Source organism: Haliotis cracherodii, unplaced genomic scaffold (genome assembly GCF_022045235.1).
Source record: "Haliotis cracherodii isolate W230 unplaced genomic scaffold, xgHalCrac1.p SCAF_9, whole genome shotgun sequence".
NCBI classification, from domain to species: Eukaryota; Metazoa; Mollusca; class Gastropoda; order Lepetellida; family Haliotidae; genus Haliotis; species Haliotis cracherodii.
Genome location: NW_027266343.1, coordinates 33232577 through 33258209, shown reverse-complemented (window position 1 = coordinate 33258209; position 25633 = coordinate 33232577). Strand labels below are relative to the sequence as shown.

At 38.7% G+C, this 25633-nt stretch overlaps 1 protein-coding gene across 1 annotated transcript; it reads right to left on the bottom strand.

Annotated features, from left to right (window-relative positions):
• Nucleotides 1-981: 981 nt before the first annotated feature.
• LOC139452243 (sideroflexin-5-like) lies at nt 982-23648 on the bottom strand. The gene is made up of 12 exons (XM_071233642.1): nt 23543-23648; nt 13402-13470; nt 12458-12562; nt 11795-11849; nt 9796-9821; nt 8670-8780; nt 8327-8392; nt 7699-7789; nt 6406-6521; nt 3884-3969; nt 2362-2479; nt 982-1380 (listed from the first exon to the last, which is right to left on the bottom strand). The coding sequence occupies exons 1-12, from the start codon at nt 23615-23617 to the stop codon at nt 1303-1305; spliced, it is 996 nt and encodes a 331-aa protein (XP_071089743.1). The 5' UTR covers nt 23618-23648; the 3' UTR covers nt 982-1302.
• Between the last annotated feature and the right edge of the window lie 1985 nt (nt 23649-25633).

Sequence of the window (25633 nt, the reverse complement as noted above, 5' to 3'; positions counted from 1 at the left end):
ACAAAATGTATTACCACACATACTTTGAATATTGTAGTAACTGCAACTATGCATTTTGTAACCTTTAATTGCACATATGATTATTACTAACTGCCTTGCGACAATGACTGAAAAAATACTATTGTATAAATACTAACCTCTGCAATGATGTGGCCATCAAATCGGCTGTTACAGTCAGAGGGGGCTTATTGTGATTTGATACCCACTGACGGACCAATCAGAATGGAGAAATCTACAAATTCATGTTAGAATATTTAGATATATTTTCAAATATAATATCACTTGATATTTCACTGCAGTGAACATAACACTTTGAAGGAACATTTGTCTTATTAGAGTTACCTCCCCGCCAATTATCTCCCTTTATCATAAGTGTCTTGCCCATACATAAACTGTTCACTTCTTATTTTTGTTAGTTCCACATTGACAAGGCCAAAAAATGACAGATGGTCATTTATGGTGTCAATATTGCTTCTTGCCATTTGTTATTCTTTTGAAAATGTTTAGTCATGAACTGTAAATTTTAAAAGGTGATATTTTTACTCATGCCTATGCCACTCGTGAAAATATCTCCTTCCCTTGTCACTCGATGAGAGAAACATGTTATATTCACACGAGAGATGGAATATCCTCTATATATCTATTATTTCCTATATATTCGCTAAGCAGTTTATGTACCAAAACAAATTCCAGACTTGAGAGAGTGAACGTGTATGGCTGTAACAATGTGTGTCTGCATACATGGGTTCGCTTCAAGACAAACGCCATGTGATGAAGACATGACCAGATTACGTTCCATTGAGCACCACCAGAGTTTTACCTTGACTTACAAAAGTGGGGGTTCAGGGGATCCCAAAAAATTATTTTAAGGGTCCTTGCAGGCAATATGAGGGTCATGTAAAGTAATGAAATGGTGTAGTGTACTGTACGTTTAGACAATTACTTTAGAGCCTGGAATGAATCAATGATCATGTGGATGGCTGAAATAACAGATACCCACAACTGCTCTTGATGAGGTGTAGGTACGATGAATGTTATTGTGCATCCCTCGGGATTCAGTATAATTATTTTCTGCGTCCATTCTATGTTTGTGCGTACTGGACGCACATTTGTCCGGCATGAAAAACCCTACACCAGTATTCACTGACATTGCACAGTGCCATAAAAAGCAGTTTATCGAAACATCTCGTCTTTCCTTCTAAATAACAACTGTTCAATATTGTTACACAACACTGAAAATATCTCCATTTTCTCATGATCGTCTGTGTATTCTTCACATCATCTTCTCCATGTTACAACCTCTTACAGCCCCTTGTTGTAGTAGAGAACAGATTCATCAGTCAGACCCTTCAACTCCGGTTCCAGATCTGATGTGTTCACCTGTACAGGAATTGAAGATTCAGAGGGTGACAAATTCTTCAAAAGTAACGACAGGTGAGAACTAAACAACGAGTCCATGGAGTTTTATGCTCTACTTAGTAATTTTACAGGTCCATCATGGGGGCAAAGTTTTCAACTTTTGGTCAACTGCATGAGCAACAATTCATTTATTTTTGGTATGATGTCTAAGCAAGGGTAAGAATGGGTTTGCTGTGGGATTCTTATTTTTCAGCAGCATTTTTGACACTGACCCCCATATTGAAGTGAAGCGTTCTGCTCCAGAGTTCAAAAGGTTAAGATTTATATCTACTTAATTGACTTAAATATTTTTGTGTTTATGGAGGTATAAACAAAAAACGGAGTTCACATTGTATAAATCAGCTCAGCAAAGTTTGCACACCTTTTGGTTTGTTCATACTTCCATAAACTCCAAAAAATATTGAAGTCAATTTTAATAAATAAATAAGTCAACAAAAACAATTTCACAGACTGCTTATTCAATCAGTAACACAAAAAATGTAGACAAAATTATTAAATAACTGACATCACTCAGTATAGTAAGGCAACAGGAAACAGTAGTCTGCTTGTGGCCTAGTGGACATCAAGGCCTAATTTGTAAGTACAAGGCATCATTGAACCTGCTATTCATTGTCTTTATTTGTTTGTGTAATAATCCAGCTGTATGATGGCGGTCTGTAAATAATCAAGTCTGGACCAGACAAGCCAGTGAATGACATCAAGAGCAATCGACACAATTGGGATATGATGACATGCATTAACCATGTCAGGGAGCCTGACCACTGGAGACCGTTAGTACGACAAGCATGGGTTGCTGAAGACCAATTCTAACCCGGATCTTCACGGGTCTGTTATTTATTTTTCACTGCACATTTAACTATTCTTTATATTTTGACCAACCATAATATTTTTCACATAAATACATAATTATCTGTATAACAAGAGAAAATGATGTGTTCTTACCTGAGACACCTGTGGGAAGAGGGCAATGGCCACAGGGAGAGCGAGACCAAATGCTGCTGTACACACGACTGCATTACAGGGCAAGTGCATTCTGGGATACTTCTTCAGGAATTTGGTTCTGTGGAAGAGTCAAATAAAAGCATGATGCTATTCAACTTTCTAAAGCGATTCATCTTCATTTCACTACCACCTTGATTTTGAAATTTTGATTTTAACAAAACAAAATACATAAACAGAACATAAACAGACCTTTTGGTAGTGGATGCTATGATCCTCAGGAACATCATTAAACATCCACAACAAACATATGCTAGGGGTGAAATGATACAGCAAGGTCATGATACATAGGTCACATGATACGCATCGCGATATGCATATTTACGTCAAATCACATGGAAACTTCTTGACAATAAATATTTCAGAGCAGGTTCAAAAGGAAAAGCTAGCTGTAGACACATGCTTGTTGTGGCTATATTAAGTAGTGAACTTGAAACCCTAATTACAACACATTTTGCGATATCTGACTGACCAAAACGCCAGGGGTCATTAAACGAATAGTGACTCACTATTAGTGAGTAATTTATTTCACACCGACTGTTTGATTCACCCTTGGATGATTTGTCAGATATTCTCACAGCTAGGTATCATATTGGAGTAAAGGTTTGCTATAAAGATATTCTATAACAACACTAAAAACTGACATAACACAGCACAACCTGTATATAACTTGCATGATACCAACTAGTTCATCATTATTGTGTGTTAGCAAATACATCAAAACATAATTTTGGCATCTAGTCATAGTCTAGTTTTAGCCAATAAAGTACTTTATCCATCAAGCATTGTTGTAAATATAACCAACTGACCCAAAAAATGGTTTTCGAAAAGGAAACCAGCTATTGTTCTTTGTTTCAAAATATCACAATTTCACCTGAAATAGTTTTCAGATCTTATTGTGGACAATGTATTGCAAAACATATCAAATATAATGTTTCATACTAATGCCACCTGAAGAGTCTCAATTTAACAGACATTGATGCTGAATTGTTTGATAGGCAGTACTTAGAAGTTGACAGATGACAAAGTGGACACAATTTATGGAAAACAAGGGTGGCACAGGTGGCCCAGTCGTCTAAGGCGCTGCGATTCACTGTGCAGAGTTGCGTCCCTTGGTCATGCCAGAAACCTATGTTTGTGGGTTCGAATCCGGGTTCGCCCCGATTATGTTTCTAGGTTTGTCATACCCGTGCTCGTCTGAGACCTGCATCACTTTGGGCTTTCCTCCCACATTAAGCTAACTTGAATACTGTTAAAAGCGGCGTTAAATCCAACTCACTCACTATGGAAAACAACTTCTTTTCTTAATGTAAAGGCGCTGTTTCGGTATAGATCCTTATACTGTCGTCAAGCCTTTACAGTAAATAAAGAAGTTCTTATCCATAAGTAGTGTCTACTTTGTCATTGATGTTACTAAGCATTTTAAAGGCGATGTCCTATATACTCTGTTGAACACTGAACTCACTTTTCTAAGGCAGACATGATGATTGGAGGGATGATGAGAATTGGAGCTGGCAGGAACATCCGGGTCAAGGCCGTCTCCGTAAGAGCCTGAGGTCAGAGGTCATCATTAGTATGATATAACTAGAGAGGGTCCTTATGCTGAGGAGCAGTAGGATAGCCTCGTGGTTAAAGTGTTCGCTTGTCATGCCGAAGTCCTGGGTTCATTCCTCACATGGACACAATGTGAGAAACCCATTTCTGGTGTAACCCAGCATGATATTGCCGGAAATTGCTAACAACAACGTAATGGCGTTAAACCACTCACTCACACACCCACTTTATGCGCAAGCTAGGCTCTGTCACATTCAGTGGGACTTTAAGACAGAAAGAACCATGGCTCTGGATACTTTAATAACAAAGTTACCCTCCAGGGCCCCCATGCAGAAAGCGATCTTAGCGCTAAGATGATCGTAACTCCCATTCTTTAACATAGGCTTACAATAATTGTAGTGCAAAGATCGCTTTCTGCAAGTGGGCCCTGGTCTAATAATGTCACTGTCAGTTGTGAAAACAAATGCCCAAAGCAGTACGCCTTTAAATACACTTATGGTTAAATGATCTTGATCGTCATGGACTTCATTATTTTTATTTGGAACATGGTTTACAGCTCAAGGGGTCCTAGTCAAGGTAATCAAATCAGGGGAAAGAGATGGAGTAACACACAGAGAGTTGGACAATTACTTTAAGAATGATCACTAGTGACCTTGACCTTTTAGGGTCTTTTGAAAATCTCACTTCTGTGCCCAACTGCAAACATGATATTCCTCAGTCAATGTTTTATCCATTGGGCACAGTGTCTGAAACTCAGCAGGGTAAACTGAGAGCCTTAAGGGCCAGCACATTTTAAAAACTGTAGGCCCAGTGGAAAAGCTGTAGGCCCAGTGGAAAAGCTGTAGGCCCAGTGGAAAAGCTGCCGGCCCAAACATGTCAGCTGAAGCAGGGAGACCTACTCTTGCAATATAAATTACATAAGACACAACCAGTCAACCAGAAGCTTCTACTGCTACCACACCGAGTTCACAGAGACTGTGGTGATAACTGAAGCCTACACTGATCAAGGAAATCATCAGCTTGTAACACATCTTTGCCAATGCATGTCATACACCATTTGAATGGTCTAATACTACTGTTTATAAATATGAAAGTTATGTGTATCACAATATACAAATAATGCATTTATAACTTAATTATGTTCATACTAATAAAAATTTACATTCTTAACGTCCAGATTGAGCACCAAGGAAACGAAAATTATGGCGTTTTTCGACAGTTTTAAGATTTCATAATAGAGCTATCCACTAACTTATTTCTTTTAATTTTTATTATTAAAGTAATCGGAAAACGATGATAAAAAGAATTTTAAGTATGATCTATCATCATATATTTCCTCATAATAGTGGCTCAGTGACATGAAAAATTACTGGGAAATACCTCCGTTTTCGAGCTCTCTAGAAACAACATGTGCGAAGATCTGAACATCAATAATATTACAGTTACATTGCCAGGTGTATTTTCATAGTTGTAACATGTGATTTTATTGGATAGATATTGGTTTCTAATGACGCTTTTGACATATTCTAATATAAGGATCGTGATTGGTCAAAATCAAGCACATGACCTAAGTCAGCCAATCAAATTACAGCAATGGATACTGTATACTGTGTATGATATATTTCAGATCTAAACAAAATGTTTTAGTTATCATGTTATTTTGGATGTTTTAAGCAGGAAATCGCCTCCTATGTTTCAAATATGGAACTTTGTGGACATATCATGCTAGGTTAGGACCTGTCACAAAGATTTCTCATACAATTATTTGGGCATTAAACATTGCGTCTGTGCTAAAAATTGGGCGACAAATGTCGAGATGTCATTTGACTTACATTACATGATCGCACGAAAAGTTGTAATTTTTAGAATTTTTAGAAATATGTTGATTTTATTTATTATCTTATTTACTCTACTTATGATCTGCTTGAAACAGCTTATATTGCTCTTTGACATGTTCAATATGGACCCATTGTCAAAGCATGTGTCCCAGATTTTTTTTTATGACATTGCTCGGATAAGTTCATAATTTTAAATCTATTGATAAAATATGTACTTTTTGACTTAAAAGTGAGAGATTTAATAAATGAATGATATGACAGGTAGGTTCATGAACTATATATTATTTTGACTTTTGATTTTGCTACGGTGTGGCTGGTGTTGGAAGAGTTAACAAGTGGAGCACTTTGAAGCTGGACCCTGTTTCTCCAAGCAATCCCAGTGTTATGATTCATGTACCATGTTTACAGCTTCAAATAAACTGCAATCCTTAAGGGCCTGCTGAAACTGAAAACTATCAGCCCGAGAACAAATCTATTTCAAACAAAAATTCGGCACTTGAATTACTTAGCCAAAGTTGTATGAAGTGAGGTACCACCATATGATAGAAACTGTTACTTTCTCCAAGCAATGAAATCATACAAAATCTTTACATACTTTTTTTGCAGCAACCTTGGATGTTCCAACCATCTTCTCATTCTGGTCGAACACCACAATACCTTCCGACAGCTCAAAGTTCCTCATGAGGAGAACGTTGCAGGTGCTGGCTGTGGCTGAATAACAGAAGAAAGAAAAAAACTATTCATTATTAAATGCCTTTCAAACAATTTATTAAGGGAAAGGGAAGGGAATATATTCCTGTATGTTTTGTTTGTTTCTTTGTTGCTTAACGCCGCACTCAGCAATATTCTAGCTTTATGACGGTGGTCTGTAAATAATGAAGTCTGGACCAGACAATCCAGTGATTGATATCAAGAGCATCGATCTACACAATTGGGATATGATGACATGCATCAACCAAGTCAGACCACCAAGGCCAAATAGTCGACTCCTAAGACAAGCATAGTCGCCTGTTATGGCAAGCATGGGTTGCTGAAGGCCTATTCTACCCCTGATCTTCAAAGGGTCTTCTGTATCTACATAATGAGACACATATACCTACAGCTGTATCAGCACATCAGACACACCTACCTACAGCTGTATCAGCACATCAGATGCACCTACCTACAGCTGTATCAGCACATCAGACACACCTACCTACAGCTGTATCAACACATCAGACACACCTACCTACAGCTGTATCAGCACATCAGACACACCTACCTACAGCTGTATCAACACATCAGACACACCTACCTCCTGCTGTATAAGCACATCAGACACACCTACCTACAGCTGTATCAGCACATCAGACACACCTACCCACAGCTGTATCAACACATCAGACACACCTACCTACAGCTGTATCAACACATCAGACACACCTACCTCCTGCTGTATCAGCACATCAGACACACCTACCTCCTGCTGTATCAGCACATCAGACACACCTACCTCCTGCTGTATCAGCACATCAGACACACCCACCTACAGCTGTATCAGCACATCAGACACACCTACCTACAGCTGTATCAACACATCAGACACACCTACCTACAGCTGTATCAGCACATCAGACACATCTACCTACAGCTGTATCAACACATCAGACACACCTACCTACAGCTGTATCAGCACATCAGACACACCTACCTACAGCTGTATCAGCACATCAGACACATCTACCTACAGCTCTATCAGCACATCAGACACACCTACCTACAACTGTATCAGCACATCAGACACACCTACCTACAGCTGTATCAACACATCAGACACACCTACCTACAGCTGTATCAACACATCAGACACATCTACCTACAGCTGTATCAACACATCAGACACACCTACCTACAGCTGGGAAGGGAATAAACTTCTTTATGATTGTTTTGGTGGCTGGACTGAAATTCTGTGCTTTCTTGATCAACAAATTGAGACCTACCTGCAGAAATAACAAAAAAACATGAACAGACATATCTGAAGAAACAGATTTCAGTTTATAAATACCACACCACCTCATATGTCCTCACTGTGATCATAGCAGCCATTTGTGATCTGGTTGACATCAACTTGAAGTTAACACAGAAAAGAGTGAGTGAGTGAGTGAGTGAGTGAGTGAGTGAGTGAGTGAGTGAGTTGGGTATGTTTCTGTTTTGAACAGTATTACAGAATTCCTGTTATATGGAAGTGTGTCAGCTCGATGTAAGAGGAAAGCTTGGAGTAAAACTTTCATGAAACCCAGGAACACGGGTTTGGTGCTGACAAACCTAGAAACAAAATCGTGGTGAACCAGGATTCGAACCCACAATCACAGTGTTCTTCCATGCCCAGGACATCCAAACACAGATAAGTCCTGGGACTGACAATTGACAATCCATGATCAATTATTTTTATTAATCTCATAAAGATATCGGAAACTGCTGAATGAATACCTTAATAATTCATGATTTAGAAGATACTGTTTACAATGATGTCTTACAGCAATGGAGACAGCACTTGTGACAGCACCAAAATAGCCCATTAAGAACCTGGATGTAGGGGTTTCCTGAAACAGCAAACAATAAACTAAAAATCTGTTTTTTGTTTTAAAAAGGAAAGACTGAATTTTTAGAGGTTAAAATGATATTTGTAGAGTTCATCTGTCTTATTGACGAGAGAATTCAAATCAATCTTTTATAATGAACACCATAATGTAAATTGTAAAACAAAAAGAATATAAATAAGATTGACAATTAAAGTCTTAAAACAGTAGTTCAATGCTCTAGGAGAAAACAAATAAACTGAAGATGTCAAACTGTATTTGAGTTCTTTCAAACAATTACCTTGGTGGCATTCCGGTTGGAGAAGTTGACACAAGCGTTGTGACTCTGGTTAATCCATTGCCAGAACACTGTTTGGAACATGCTTGGGTTGGGCAGTAGAAGGCCCACCACCTACATGAAAAACAACACTATTTGTTAGGGGAACACTGTTTGGAACATGCTTGGGTTGGGCAGTAGAAGGCCCACCACCTACATGAAAAACAACACTATTTGTTAGGGGAACAGTACTGCTTGGACCATGCTTGGGTTTGGCAGTGGAAGGCCCACCACCTACATGAAAAACAACACTATTTGTTAGGGGAACAGTACTGCTTGGATACTATCTGGAACACTCTAGGTTGGGCAGTAGAAGGCCCACCACCTACATGAAAAAACAACACTATTTGTTAGGGGAACAGTACTGCTTGGAACATGCTTGGGTTTGGCAGTGGAAGGCCCACTACCTACATGAAAAACAACACTATTTGTTAGGGGAACACTGTTTGGAACATGCTTGGGTTGGGCAGTAGAAGGCCCACCACCTACATGAAAAACAACACTATTTGTTAGGGGAACACTGTTTGGAACATGCTTGGGTTGGGCAGTAGAAGGCCCACCACCTACATGAAAAACAACACTATTTGTTAGGGGAACAGTACTGCTTGGATACTATCTGGAACACTCTAGGGTGGGCAGTAAAAGGCCCACTACCTACATGAAAAACAACACTATTTGTTAGGGGAACAGTACTGCTTGGATACTGTCTGGAACACTCTAGGGTGGGCAGTAGAAGGCCTACCACGTACATGAAAAACAACACTATTTGTTAGGGGAACAGTACTGCTTGGATACTGTCTGGAACACTCTAGGGTGGGCAGTAGAAGGCCTACCACGTACCTACATAAACAACAACACTATTTGTTGGGAGAACAGTACTGATTAGACACTGTATGAAACATGACTGGTTTGAACTACATGATTTTCAAGTTTGTCCATTTACCAAAGGTTATTTTGTCGTCACAGCAAAACAATTTAGTTTTTGTACAAATAGCTCTTATGACATCATATCATATCACATTTACGCAATTCCTTCTATGTGAGGCTTAGACCTTACAGAATTTACAGTTTTATCAGAAGATTAACTTACGATAGGAGCGCCAAATGGGACAAATCCTGAAATGCAATACAAATTGACATTCAGATAATATTTGTTTATAAAAAGTGAAACAAAACATGCTTTCCTTTCTAACCTGCTATCTTCAAGGTCACTCAGTGTATCTCACAGATATAATGCAAACTAGATGTGTTTGCAAGTGTTTTCATGGCTGCATTGGTAACCATGCCTCAGAAACTAACAATTGGATAACCATGAATGCTCACCTTGACCTTTGACTTATTCTGACTAAAAGCTTTTCAAGGCAGAGCAATAACCTGGCGAAGGTAATACAAAGTTGAATGATACACACACAAATGTTTGAGCGAGACTTCTATCTCGGGATCTTGACCTTTGATGTTCTTACTGCGTGTACTAAAGAAATGTCCAGGTCTGTGAAATAAATCCGTTGTGGGATATCCCCTAATAATCTTGCAGTATGCAAGAGAAAAAATGATACAACTATTTTTCACAATTACTTCACAGATGACCTTTGACATGATGTAGTGACCTTGACCTCTGACCTTTCACCACATTGCCATACGAAGTCCCCAGGGCCATTTAGAAGCAGACCATGCAAGAAGAATCTCTAAGGTCAATAGACTTTGCAATGTATTCATAAAGAAAATCCCTGGCTGAGGTCAAATTCCAACACATCATTAACTCAGTCCCATGAAACGGTATAGTTTCTTTTTCTTTTGTAAAGTATGTGTCCACCATATCTCATCCACTAACATGGGCGTGCCCGCTTCCACAAATCCTAGTGCTATGACAATTGAACTCCTATCCACACTTTAACCTTGACCAACACATCAACATTGACCAATGACCAAGAATCGCTTAAAAAACTATGGAAAACTAATTCCTGGTGTTTTGTGATCCAGAATAGAATACAGAATGGCAGTGTGTCAAGAACATACCTGACATACAGAACGGCATGAAGATCTTCTCTACTGTGTCTGGGTCGATCATGACTTATCTGATATACAGAATGGCATGAAGATCTTCTCTCCTGTGTCAGGGTGGATCATGGACTTACCTGACATACGGAACGGCATGAAGATCTTCTCTCCTGTTTCAGGATGGATCATGACTTACCTGTCATACAGAACGGCATGAAGATCTTCTCTCCTGTGTCAGGGTGGATCATGGACTTACCTGACATACGGAACGGCATGAAGATCTTCTCTCCTGTGTCAGGGTGGATCATGGACTTACCTGACATACGGAACGGCATGAAGATCTTCTCTCCTGTGTCAGGGTGGATCATGGACTTACCTGACATACAGAATGGCATGAAGTTCTTCTCTCCTGTGTCAGGGTGGATCATAACTTACCTGACATACGGAACGGCATGAAGATCTTCTCTCCTGAGTCTGGATGGATCATGACTTACCTGACATACGGAACGGCATGAAGATCTTCTCTCCTGTGTCAGGGTGGATCATGACTTACCTGACATACAGAACGGCATGAAGATCTTCTCTCCTGTGTCAGGGTGGATCATGGACTAACCTGACATACGGAACGGCATGAAGATCTTCTCTTCTGTGTCAGGGTGGATCATAACTTACCTGACATACAGAATGGCATGAAGATCTTCTCTCCTGTGTCAGGGTGGATCATGGACTTACCTGACATACGGAACGGCATGAAGATCTTCTCTCCTGTGTCAGGGTGGATCATGGACTTACCTGACATACAGAACGGCATGAAGATCTTCTCTCCTGTGTCAGGGTGGATCATAGACTTACCTGACATACGGAACGGCATGAAGATCTTCTCTCCTGTGTCAGGGTGGATCATGGACTTACCTGACATACAGAACGGCATGAAGATCTTCTCTCCTGTGTCAGGGTGGATCATAGACTTACCTGACATACGGAACGGCATGAAGATCTTCTCTCCTGTGTCAGGATGGATCATGACTTACCTGTCATACAGAACGGCATGAAGATCTTCTCTCCTGTGTCAGGGTGGATCATGGACTTACCTGACATACGGAACGGCATGAAGATCTTCTCTCCAGTGTCAGGATGGATCATGGACTGAAGAAGAAACTGACTAACTGAGATTCATGAATATTTTCCAGACTGTTTGCCATGAAACCTTACATGTTGCCACATTATTTCAGTGCCGCATAAAAAAATACACATTTGTTTTTTCCATCCTGTGACTTTGATCTTTTCCCGACATGTGCCCAAAGATTTTTCCTCGGCCATTTGGAATAAGTCCATGAAGAATAATCTCTATTGTCAATAGTCGAGTGTGTTAGATATTAGTGTTACACCAATCAATCAGCGAGGGGTTGTTGGAAAAGATCTGAGCCTAACTATGATGGACTGAGTTGATTCCAGCTGGTTGCTTATACTTGTTGTCTAAATTGCTGCTTTGCTGTATTTATTTAAATGTAAAATACTCAGAAGTAAAGCAGTTAGATTACTTTGGGTTGTATATATATATATATATGGAACAGTTGAACGAGTCACTGTTTGAAATCAACTAATCTGCAGTATTGCCATGATCTAGTGGTCTTGCTGTATTGATTTGTTTGGTGAAAAAATATATGAACCTTTTACGAGCCAAAGAATGGCATTATCTATCCATTCAATACTACTCAATACAAATGTCCCCCACAATAACACCTGTGCATTACCTGCTTGATTTTCTGTGCATCCCAGAGTTGCTTGTCTGTAGTGGAGGATTCAAGGCAGCCATGTTTGAAGTCAACTAGCAGCTTAGTAGAAGCCTGCAGCTTTGCCTAGGGAGGTAAGATTATTTCCTTAACGATACAGTGGACATATTCATTCTCATCCAACATTGTGAGCACCCAATCCTGGTTTAACTGTTAGGTTAATATTTAGTATTTTAAGAAACACCCTTTTAAATGCAAGTTTCATTTTTGCACCAGATTCCAACTTTTTGCACATTCCATGCCATTTATAGTGTGCCAGATTCCCAGAGGAATGGCCACCATTGCCTTGTGTCTTCATTCTGCTGGCAGCCTGGCCACAAGATGTCATGTTGTATGTTAGAATCAAGTTATATTTACCATGTTTACAGATTTGTAACCATGGTCACCTACCATAAAGAAATATAACAAAACAACAACCTCCTCCTTCCCTATCATTCAGTTTTCAAAATACTCATTCAAAACAAGAATACAATGTATATTCTTTACCGACAACTTTGGTACCATGGTTTTATTCCTCCATAAGACCAACAGATCTCTTAGACTTTCCTTAATCCATGGCTCCACTCTACAGTGCTAGTATTCATGTAAACAAATGATCCTAAATGGGAGTGAGTGAGTGAATGAGTATGGTTTTACGCCGTTTTTAACAATATTCCAGCAATATCACGGCTGGGGACACCAGAAATGGGCTTCACACATTGTACCCATGTCTGGAATCGAACCTGGGTCTTTGGCGTGACGAGCAAACGCTTTAACCACTAGGCTACCCGACCGCCCCTATCCTAAATGGAAACTAGGAAGGTTAATGGTGCTAAAGTTTCCATGTATCACCATCATCACTGATACTAAAAGCTAAATTAGAGTATTATTACTTGTCAATATGTATACACAACACTGATACCCACCTCTGTCGTGAACAGCGTGAGTGGATCGATGACATCCACGAAGTGTCGCAGTCGACCAAGAAAAGTGCCCTGGAAGTGAAAATATGGACATATATAACATGCAATCCACATAGTCTAACAGATGAGGCTTAGAGATGCAATACTTTGTAAGAGGAGCTGAACAGATGAGGCTTAGAGATGCAATACTTTGAAAGAGGAGCTAAACAGATGAGGCTCAGAGATGCAATACTTTGTCAAAAGAGCTGAACAGACGAGGCTCAGAGATGCAATACTTTGAAAGAGGAGCTGAACAGATAAGGGTCAGAGATGCAATACTTTGAAAGAGGAGCTGAACAGACGAGGCTCAGAGATGCAATACTTTGTCAAAGGAGCTGAACAGATGAGGCTCAGAGATGCAATACTTTGTAAGAGGAGCTGAACAGACGAGGCTCAGAGATGCAATACGTTGAAAGAGGAGTTGAACAGATGAGGCTCAGAGATGCAATACTTTGAAAGAGGAGCTGAACAGATGAGGCTCAGAGATGCAATACTTTGAAAGAGGAGCTGAACAGACGAGGCTCAGAGATGCAATACTTTGAAAGAGGAGCTGAACAGACGAGGCTCAGAGATGCAATACTTTGAAAGAGGAGCTGAACAGATGAGGCTCAGAGATGCAATACTTTGTAAGAGGAGCTGAACAGACGAGGCTCAGAGATGCAATACTTTGTAAGAGGAGCTGAACAGATGAGGCTCAGAGATGCAATACTTTGTAAGAGGAGCTGAACAGACGAGGCTCAGAGATGCAATACGTTGAAAGAGGAGTTGAACAGACGAGGCTCAGAGATGCAATACTTTGAAAGAGGAGCTGAACAGATGAGGCTCAGAGATGCAATACTTTGTAAGAGGAGCTGAACAGACGAGGCTCAGAGATGGAATACTTTGTAAGAGGAGCTGAACAGATGAGGCTCAGAGATGCAATACCTTGTAAGAGGAGCTGAACAGACGAGGCTCAGAGATGCAATACTTTGTAAGAGCTGAACAGACGAGGCTCAGAGATGCAATACTTTGAAAGAGGAGCTGAACAGACGAGGCTCAGAGATGCAATACTTTGTAAGAGGAGCTGAACAGACGAGGCTCAGAGATGCAATACTTTGAAAGAGGAGCTGAACAGATGAGGATCAGAGATGCAATACTTTGTGAGAGGCTGAACAGGTGAGGCTCAGAGATGCAATACTTTGTAAGAGGAGCTGAACAGGAGTGGTTGGGTAGTTTCAGAGGCAGGCATTTTAATAATTCCAGTCATAATCAGAACCTCACCAAAAGATGACCATTTTAGTTGCTGCCTTGTTAGGTCAACACTACCCATGTCACAATGTGTACACACATCCTGGAGGTATTTTGTGTGTGTGTGTGTGTGTGTGTGTATGTGTGTGTGTGTGTGTGTGTGTGTGTGTGTGTGTACTAATATAGTACAAAGAATCAGCCAGTCGTGGTTCATCATGTCTGTGGAGGCTCTTGTTGGAAAGTTGTGAAGCAAAAGCACTGTGCAAAAGCAAGAGAAATCTATCACGCATATATTTGAGAACATGCAAGTTCAGTATGGGATATTCTGGTACTAGTTTGAAGAGAATAACTGTTCACTAGGTCATTAGGTCATGACATGGTCTGGTTCTAGATGTGTACTGTGTAACTGAGACAATCTGACTACAAACTCACACCAACTATTTCGTAGCTGTACAAAACAACTGATACTGGCTGAACTGTCCCAACCATCTATAAACATGCACAGCAATGTTTGACCTGAGCTCCATGTTTACCTAGAAGGTCAATAACCTTATCCCTAAGGGTGGGGTGGGGTGGAGAATGGGCATTTCAGATATTAGATATTAGAATATTAGATTAAAGAGGTCATTCTCCAAGCAATGTTGGCCAGTTGACCCAAATGGAACCACATAGCTCCAGATAACCTGGTTGACACTGATGTTAATGTGCTGCTCCTCTCACAGACACTCCACTGGGTTGAGACCTGGTGACAGCCACATCAGGACATTTAGGTTCTGAGCAACTTATGAGTATACTACAACTGTTCGATAAGACGATTGTGTATAAGCCAATCACGAAATTCATTTACAGGCAGTTACATTCAGTAAAAAGAGTTAGCTACTATTCATTTAGTTTAATTGATTAACAGGGATTGTTATGAAACAGGTCAAGTTAAAATATTCAAATTCCAAGAAATACGTGGGTAAAAGAAATTTGATTACCCACTAAAAATTGAGGATAACCAATAAAAATCAAAACCATGGGTAAAAATACTAAAATACCCAAATAACCACAAGCTTATCTAGAGCTCTGACTGCAGATCATAAGTGATTGCAAAACACAGCTTGGTTATTTTGTTAAGTTTATTTTCTCCAAATCACAATATTCTGTTGCAGTCTTGAGTGAGTGAGTGAGTTGAGTTTAATGCCGCTTTTAACAGTATTACAGTTATATCACGGCGTGTCAGCTTCATGTGGGAGGAAAGCCCAAAGTGATGCAGGTCTCAGACGTTTACAACTTTAGTGAAACCCATGAGCATGGGTATGGTGCTGACAAACCTAGAAACATAATTGGGGTGAACCCGGATTCGAACCCACAATCATAGGTTTCTGGCATGCCCAAGGGACGCAACTCTGCACAGCAAATCGTGGCGCCTTAGAAAATTTGACCACCTGTGTCCCTGTTTCAGTCTTGAAAAAGCACAACAAACATGAACTGACATGTCATATGGACCTGTGAATCTGTGTCGCTTGCTATTGTGTTATATTACACAATACACAAGGCTGAGTGATTCATGGTACCTGGACTAACTGGTGGTCTAAATTATGCAAATATCTACTACATGCCCTGAAAATTGAAACAGAAAATATTGTACAATGTTGAAATTATATCACTGATGTTTAAATAAGGTTACTTGACACGCCCCCACTAGCCATACTCTTGTCATACATGGAATCCATCCTTTGTTTGAAAGCCCATATTAATACTTGATAAATCTTTTTTTGCACTATGAATCATAAACAACTTCTATACTAATCTTTTTTTAAACTGTTTTTAAACAACGTAGATCGTGTTAGGCAGGAAGAGCATGTATACTGTTTTGTTGGTCATCTACCACCTACAACTCCACCTCGGTTAAACCGCTGATCATCTATAACACTCATCAATTATTTGGACCCCGAAGGTAGCGTTGTAGCGAGGGATCACTGTATATACAACACAGGTCTCCCCACAACTAATGAAACGATCACGTATATTCTATACCCAGCTGGTGGAAATATCCATTGTGCTTGCAGGCCTTATTAAGCCACACCTCCTTGTTAGTGCTTGTAAGATATGTTTGGGTTGTTACAAATGCAGACCTCAAAAAACGTACTTTTAACGAAGAGCAACAGTGCTAAGTCTACATTTTCACACTGCATTCTCGGTCATCAAATTGTGCATCATACTGGCTACATAATGATGCAAGACAAATCGATTACTTTTTTTACATGATGCATGCACTTTAAACGATTGAATAACAATTAATTCTGACAATGTGCGAAGATGTTCTACGTATTCACATTTTATTATTGTTTATTCACAAAAAGTGTTAGGCCGTAGGCCTATTACACAGAAGTATTTACAGAGAGAGGGAGAAAAAAGAATTACCACTAGTTTACATGTACATCCATATCCATACACATTCATACACATGCATATACACAAATAAATATTTAGACTGTATGTAATGAACGAAGTCGAAAAGCTTTGTAAACGTAGACTGCTAGATTTCGTATGATTATAGAGTTAGTGGATGACATAAGAGCATTAAATTTATTTTTAGAAGGGGTTGTAAAATATTTAGGAGGAAAGCATTCAGCTCTTAAATTATTATAAGCATTGAATACAAGCACAAAATGATATTCGTCCTCAATAAAATTCTGGTTACACATCAAACACAGTCTCTGTTCTCTAATTTCCTTAATATATCGACCGGTCTCAATTCGCAGCCGATGGGAGGAGCATCTCAACTGAGCAAGAGCAGCTCTGAATTTTGAAACATTTACTACCTTGATATAGCTTTCTAAGCCAAATGAAATTTTGTAAAGAGAGTAACTCTTGGATTTAGTGCTAGATGAAACAGCTGCATGCCAATCTTGCTCAGACGAGGCTTTTAAACGGTTTACAAATTCCAAGATAAAGCTTCTACTATTATTACTAAATTGCATCTCCCATATGTAGCCAAAACCAAACGAACAGAGAATGTGTTTGATTTTAGAGACCCAGTTGATCTTACCATTATTAACATCAAGTAATAATAATCTATAACATTTCTTAACTAATCTATTTTCAGGCAAATGTAAAATTCTGTACCAATAAGTAACTACACGCTTATAAGCACATATGTACATAGGGTACCTTCCGCATTCCCCCCGAACCACATGATTTGATGAAGATTGTTTAACCCCAAGAAAGCGTTTACATGCTAGTATCTGGATTTGCTCTAATTCTTTCTAGGTATCTACACCCCAAATCTCGGCACCGTATAAAAGAATTGGAGATATTTTAGAATCAAAAATTTTGAAAAACAAGTCATAAGGAAGAGGTTGAAGCATTTTTAGAGATTTAATGACACCAAATAGGACTTTTTTAGCTTGTAAAGCAGCACTATTAACATGCAAAGACCAGGAGAGTTTTTTTGAAAGAATGGTACCGAGATATTTATAAGAACTTACACACTGAAGTTTTTGACCTTTGAAATACCACATTTCATATTTTGATAAAATACCCCCGTTTTTAAATACCACTACCTTAGTTTTATCCAAGTTGACTGTTAGATGATAGTTACTACAAAATCTTTCCAGAGCTTTTATGCGTTTTTGAAGGCCATACACAGTATCAGCAATAAATGCAACATCATCAGCAAACAACAATAGAAAAATCTGTACAGTGTCAGGGTGTAGCTGCACACCTGGAGTGCATGTTGATTCTATATACAAAGCTAAGTCGTTTATAAAAATAGAAAATAAGAATGGGCTCATTACGCAGCCTTGCCGAAGTCCTAGAGGGCAATCAAAACATTCTGTAAAACAATTTCTGATCTTAACACAGCTTTTAACACAGGAATAGATGGATTCTAATAATCTAATGTATTCACATTGTAAATCTATTAAACACCAGGGTTTTATAAAACATTTTCGGAAATACTGTAAATCTTGAAATTAATGCGTCTCCAAATTAATACGACTGCTGACCCCAAGCCAAAAATGTGACTCAAAATCAATGCGACCCCCCCCCCCCCCCCCCCCAGTGGAATTATACATATCCTTACCTTAATCCAATCAAACAGCAAATAGTACTGCTTATTAGCATTGAGTAAAGCACATTCGTAATACATGTAACAATAAACAGTGTTTTCCTAAAAACAACACACAGTTTATATGTTTATTCTGTTGACTGGCATTAAGGAAATTCAAAGGCAATAACATAATTGAACCAACAACAGTTCATGGAATAGAGTGATCAATGATGCCTAGTTTGACACGAGTGGGTAGAACTCTTGACCCCCACAGCGATAACTCACCGGAGGGCCTATTGTGTAATTCCTATTCATTAAATGACATTGTCATGTACTTGTTACAACTGCTGCTCAACAAAACATGTTTGTGTAAATATTCAAGTTGGTATTTCAGCTATCCAAAGTGTGCAGTGAGGCCGTCTTGATGTTGATATTCATTTTGGAGACATAAATGCGAAGTTTCATTTATGCGAACAAAAACCACTCGCATTTTTCGTATTTAATTCACACTCGCGTTAATTTCAAGATTTACAATAGTTGAAAACAAAAGTTGAAGCAGCCAGAGCTCACAGGTTTGAACCGGTCAGCGCGGGGTCCTTCTGATAGTATGCAGTTTGCTGGTATGTATGTATCTATGCCATGTCTGACAATAGGTCAACACAGTGTCAGACTGATGGCTTCCTTATTATGGGAAATGCAGGCCTGGTCTCAGTGAACTGGCAACTGTGAAATGTCACATCATACCGTACATATCCTTGTAAACACACCCTGTGGGGATTCTGGGTTACGATTGGTTCCCATGCAGGTTGTAACTGTAAGAGGCGATTTAATGGATCGCCTGGCTTGGTGACTTGGTTGATGGCCTGATTGTACCCTGATGGTGTGGATTGCTGCTCACAATATCAATCACTGGATTGGTTGGTCCAGCCTTGATTATTTCCAGGCCACCATCATACAGCTGGAATGTGGCTGGTTGCGTAGTTAAACAACAAACACGTACATCGTAGACAATATGTGTTCAGATCGCTCTGTGCTAAGGGATGGATTGTGGTCCATATATACGATCGGTTTGTTTTTGATACACAGATAAGATCTTAAATTGCATTAAGTCACATTGAGTAGACTGATATAGACCAAACAGAACAAGATTTGTTTCTGAAGCTGAAATAGAAAAGGATGGGACAGGGATTGTAGCTGGAAAGCGCTATATGAGTGCATTATTATTATTATCATCATCATCATCATTATTATTGGGTAATTTCAAAAGCAGAATCAATGTTAGCATGAAACAAAATGTGCTAATTTGATTTGTAGCTTACAATTATTCCACAGCAAGAATCTGCGAGTCTGTGTGTTATATTACTTCATATCTATTAATAAAATAATATCATGCCTATCAGGCTTGAATCAAAGATTATGTTTGATAATCTGAAAATATGTGCGAACTCGATCAATAAATGGATATTGGTTTTATTTATATCATTCATTGCTAATCAGGCTGTATGTTTCATAATAGCATTTAAAACCTTTCCAATTATTTGAAAGCATTCAAAAATTCAATTATTTGATATTTTATTAACTGTTCTATCCATACTGACAAGATATTTAACATACAGTAATAGACAGAGGTCTGAGAAGAATGTATACAGTTTACAAGACACTTAGACTGTGTCATACATGTTTTAAATTTAAAAGCCATGTTTGAAATTCTATGAATAAGAAATAGAGTGCCAGTGAAATGTTCTTACTTACCCATGCCTGCAGCAAATGTCAGAACAAATTCCAAAATTTAAGAAAACATGTTTCCAGCTTATGATGTTATTATCATAATTAATGTCATGGCTTTGTAGAAATGAAATTAATATTTCTTTATTTTAATATCATTCTGCCATGGAGTTAAAACTGCAGCTAGCCTCTTGAATCACTGATAGTGATGTAGACATGGAATTTATATATAACATTTTTTATTGTATGAGAGGGTCTATATCACTAACAGGTGACATATACCGTATTCAACGTAATAAGCTCCTCGCTCCAATAAGCGCCCACGGCGAAATTTGCTAATATATTGGCAAGTGAACAATCCCAATTAGAACCCCTTCCAACTGATGTTCACAAATCTTATTTATTCACGTATAAGACACACTCGTGTGTTATATGCATCCTTAATTATGGGCAATATAATTCTGGAAAAATATATCTGTCGTACATAAACATATCAGGCTGTCAGCATAAACCACAAATTTTATCTTTCAACTCTGTTTTCTTCCCACCAAAATAATATTCTAATAACAGCCCCCTATTCCTAATTTTGAGAGTGCCCTGGGCGCTTATTAGGTCATATACGGTAATAAAAATTAATATTTATATGTTCAATTTATTTCTTTTCCTGCTGCTTTTCTGTGGGAGCGGTGGGCCCATGAAACGAAACATAAAAATTGTGTGGCCTAAGTTTGTGAGTAACAAGGATAAGGCTCTACTAATGTTGATGTTTATAGTTTTGCATTATTATGATTATTGCACTGACTGAAACGTTAAACTTCTTCTTAATTTCCGAAAATTGAAATTTAATGGGTTTTAACAATTTTGAGCAAAGTAATGATTGTCTCCCCATTTACTTCAAAATCCTAGGTGCATGTTCACTTCCAACTTCAATTTAGCATGTTATTTCTACAGGTGACCTTCTCTACATTGTAAACACAATCTGGTTACCGGTATCTAAGTCATTTACAACTGTGTTGTTGTTCACCTTGTGTCCTTATTCAAGCTCACTGCAATCATTCAACAAGCTTTCTTAACAAATTTACAGGTTACAATGACATTAACAGCAAATAATACCTGCACAACTTGTGGTGTTGAAATGAGGTTGCACACGTGTTCTAGCGCATGTACAGCGCTGTTACACAGGTGGGTAGGCAGGATATAGTAAATAAACATGTTTATTATCCAAAACTGGTTCCCACAGGAGATATCGCTTGGGTGAGATCAAGCGATATTTACATAGTAGATATCGCTGCAATGAAATTGCATCACAATGCTTTGCAGACCATTGTGGTTCCCACAGGAGATATGGCTTGGGTGAGACCAAGCGATATCTACATAGAAGATATAGCTGATATGAAATTGCATCACAATGCTTTGCAGACCATTGTGGCTCCCACAGGAGATATGGCTTGAGATCAAGCGATATCTACATTGTAGATATTGCGGCAATGAAATTGCATCACAATGCTTTGTAGACCATTGTGATGTCATTGGTTACGATGTCACAATCAAATGACATCACTAATGGCTCTGCTACTGAGGTTGTTAGCAGTACTTTTTACACTTAAGACACTGCTTATTACTGTCTACAAACTGAAAAAGTGATGTTGGATGATAAATAAAATCTCACCCTCATGTCTTTTGACATCAAATATATCAACACTCGTTGATAAAAGTAAAAAAACTTCCCATCAAAAGACACTTGGGTGAGATTCTCTATTTATTGTAGCTTTGCAATGTTTAGCTTAGGCAAATACCTATTCCAATTACTCTTGATTTAATTTCAAAGTAGGTTAGGGAGGTGGGCTTTTGAAAAAAACAGCTGCAGCTGTTGGAGAACCATTATTAACATGGTAAAGGCTAAGGTTATCAATGTTTGATATTCATCATCCAAAGCTGGCTTCTACAGGAGATATCACTTGGGTGAGATGAAGCGACCATTGCAGAAGACTGTGACATCATCGGTTACCATAACTTCACCATAAAAAAACATCAATAATCTCAGTCAGCAGTACTTTTTACACATAAGACACTGCTTATTACTGTCTGCAAACTGAAAGAGTATCTGCAAAACTGGAAAACTGTAGCTCTACATCCACAAAGTGCTGATAGCTTAAAAGTCATGATTCATATGTAAATCTCTATGCTAATGATCACAAACTTCTGCATCTTAAGTCTGTTGTATCATCAATTATCAACCAAAACTGTCCTCCTTGTGTGAGATCAAGCGATATCTCCCTGGAGATACTGCTACAATGAAACTGCATCACAATGCTTTGCAGAACATTGGGACATCACTGGTTACCATGACATCACAATCAAATGACATCACTCATCTCTCTGCCACTGAAGCTAATTTGCTGTACTTTCTAAACTCAAGATACTGGTTATTAGTGTGTTTAAAACTAAGACGATTAGGAAGAATGATTTGGGATGATAAACTAAATAATCCCTTAAACTGTGTCTTCTGCCATCAAACATATCAACACACGGCAAGCCACAGAGTTATTATATTTATTGACTTGTGTTGATATATTTGATATCAAAAGACACAAGGGTGAGATTCTCTATATGGCCTACATTAAAAGTATTGTTCTGGGAACAAAAAGTGATCAACTTATAAAAAATCTCTACAATAATAACCATAGGCATATGACCAGAACAACAATAATTGTCAGTGAACACTAAAGAATGTTAATCAAATCAAAATCATGTTGACATTTCCATATGAAAATAAAAGAGAAAAAATGTGACGTGACCTAAAAAAAAAAAGCACATGAAGCATTACTCAGCATAAATTTCATGTAGATTCAATTAATAAGCTTACTTTGTTTCATAAACACATAGACCAATATGTCAATTCGGCGAAAAGAGAATTTCCCCCAAAAAAACCCACGATGTGAAAATTAAAGACATTCAAAACAATGCACGGGTCATAATGACATAATTTGGTGACCTTATTTGACCGTTTACGGTACAACAGCGAGTAATGGAGCCATTCACAGTTTTGCTGAGCAGCTCAAGTGCAATGGATGACATTGAATGTAAGGACGATCGACACAATCTATAGGTCACCTGGTCATATTTCGGGCTGTTAAGCTTGAAAGGAGGGTATCCTTCGCTGGCCACGGCTTTCTGCAAACTCCCCATCGTCCAGCTTCTGTCACATTCACCTCAACTTGTCATGTGGAGGGTGAGTGTAAACTAAGCAGTCACGTGACAACGCTGCCCGCACCTGCGTGTTTAGAGTTACCTCCCTTAGACCATATACCGAAAAAGCAGACAACAAAGTTAGCTCTTTATCTTGAAGTTTTATGTTGGCTGTAACCAGTTTGGATTAAGTTTATCATTATTTTTGTGTCAAAGAACTAGTTTGATATGATTAGGTATTTCGAGTTTTCAGACAATGTAGGCATATATATAGGAACAACTTGGAGCGTATTGGTTAATCGCTATCGAATATAAACTCCTCACAATCCAAGCTACCGAGAGTGATATGTCTGTCGATGGAGGCCAAACACCTAATTTTATAGGAGGTTGTAATTTGTAGCCATAAACTATAAAACTTGTCTCGACGCTAAAGTTATGCTGAAAACATGAGGAAAATTGAATGTTGAATATACTACTATAAAATCCTCTATGCACAGTCTTAATTCCCAACAATATATCATATTGACACCAAATATTTCACAAAAATGATATTTTTTTGTTATGATTTTTACAGTTAGGTAATTGCCGATCCTTGTTCTCGTGATCAGTTACATCAGGCAGAGTTCAACCCTCCTACTCAGTCAAGCTTTGAAATACCCCCAAAATGTTGTCATAGTTAAAACAAATAAATATACAGACAATTTATAAATGCGTGGGGCACATGTGACTTCTAATCGATTAGGCCCAATAATTTTAAAACAAGAACAGCTAAATATATCCAATTTACTTGATTTAAACATATTTTCGCGAGTGTACAAATAACGGTATATATATATTTCCCAATGTGTACGTGTTCAGCGTTGTGAGGCATAGTGATCGAAGCTCAGGAAGTGGTCGTAAAATCTTCACATCATCAACCTAATCACAATGACTAAAATTCAACAGAAACATTTAAACTCATATACTCATTTTACGTAACATCACTTGATTAACGGGACACGTTGACCTGGGCATATTTTAGTCGGCTCTACGACATGCGTGGGGTGATATCGGTATCGATGGCTTGAGATCAATGTGATCAATATCATGCACAGATATTTCCAAAAGGGTACACTCACGATCAGGATAAATGAAGTGGGTGCTGGTGCTTAACCCTTTCCCAGGTAATATGCTCATTTGGCCGTTTGAATTTTGACTAGGGCAGATAGGTTAGGTGAAATGGGGTTAACGTGGCGTCCAAGATTATTGTACTTGTATAGCGGCGGGCGTGTGTGTGGGGGTGCTTGTACTAGTCCGGACTGATGCCGATTTTTATAGTGCTAGCCAACTGAGTTACCATGCCGCAGTTTAACATGAATACCCCACTCAGACACAGTATACTGACTCCGACCCGACCAGTCCTTGCTAAAGCCATTAATGCAGAGCGCCAGACAGGGTAACAACAAGTACCATCTTTTAACATCTTTTGGTATGACGCGGCTGGGGATCGAACCCCGGGCCTTCTAAATTTGTTTTCAAAATTATTTGCTGTAGCAACGCATTCTGAAACACTACGGGATAATTATAAGGACGCATCCGTAGCAGAATTTTATCTGGGTAAGGGATGGGATTCACAGAGTGTACCCCCAAGTACGAAATAGCGAAAGCTATTAACTCCATCTCAACTGCGACGACGACGACGACGACGACGACGATGATGATGATGATGATGATGATGATGATGATGATGATGATAGTTTTTCTGAACAACATTTCGGAATAATATCAAATCAGGACAATATAAATACTCCATACAAGATAAACTCCCTGTGTAACAGAAATGCAAAAGAATTTGTAACGCTGAAACATTTAGGCAATTAATAATAATTCAATAAATTGTTTCAACTATAAATATATAAAATTCTATATTATATATATTCAGTGTTAATTTTATTTTCGTGTTATCGCTGATTTAGATTCCGGTGAGTCAATCTGTCATTTATTTAGAGTGAGTGAGTGAGTTGGGTTTATCGCAGC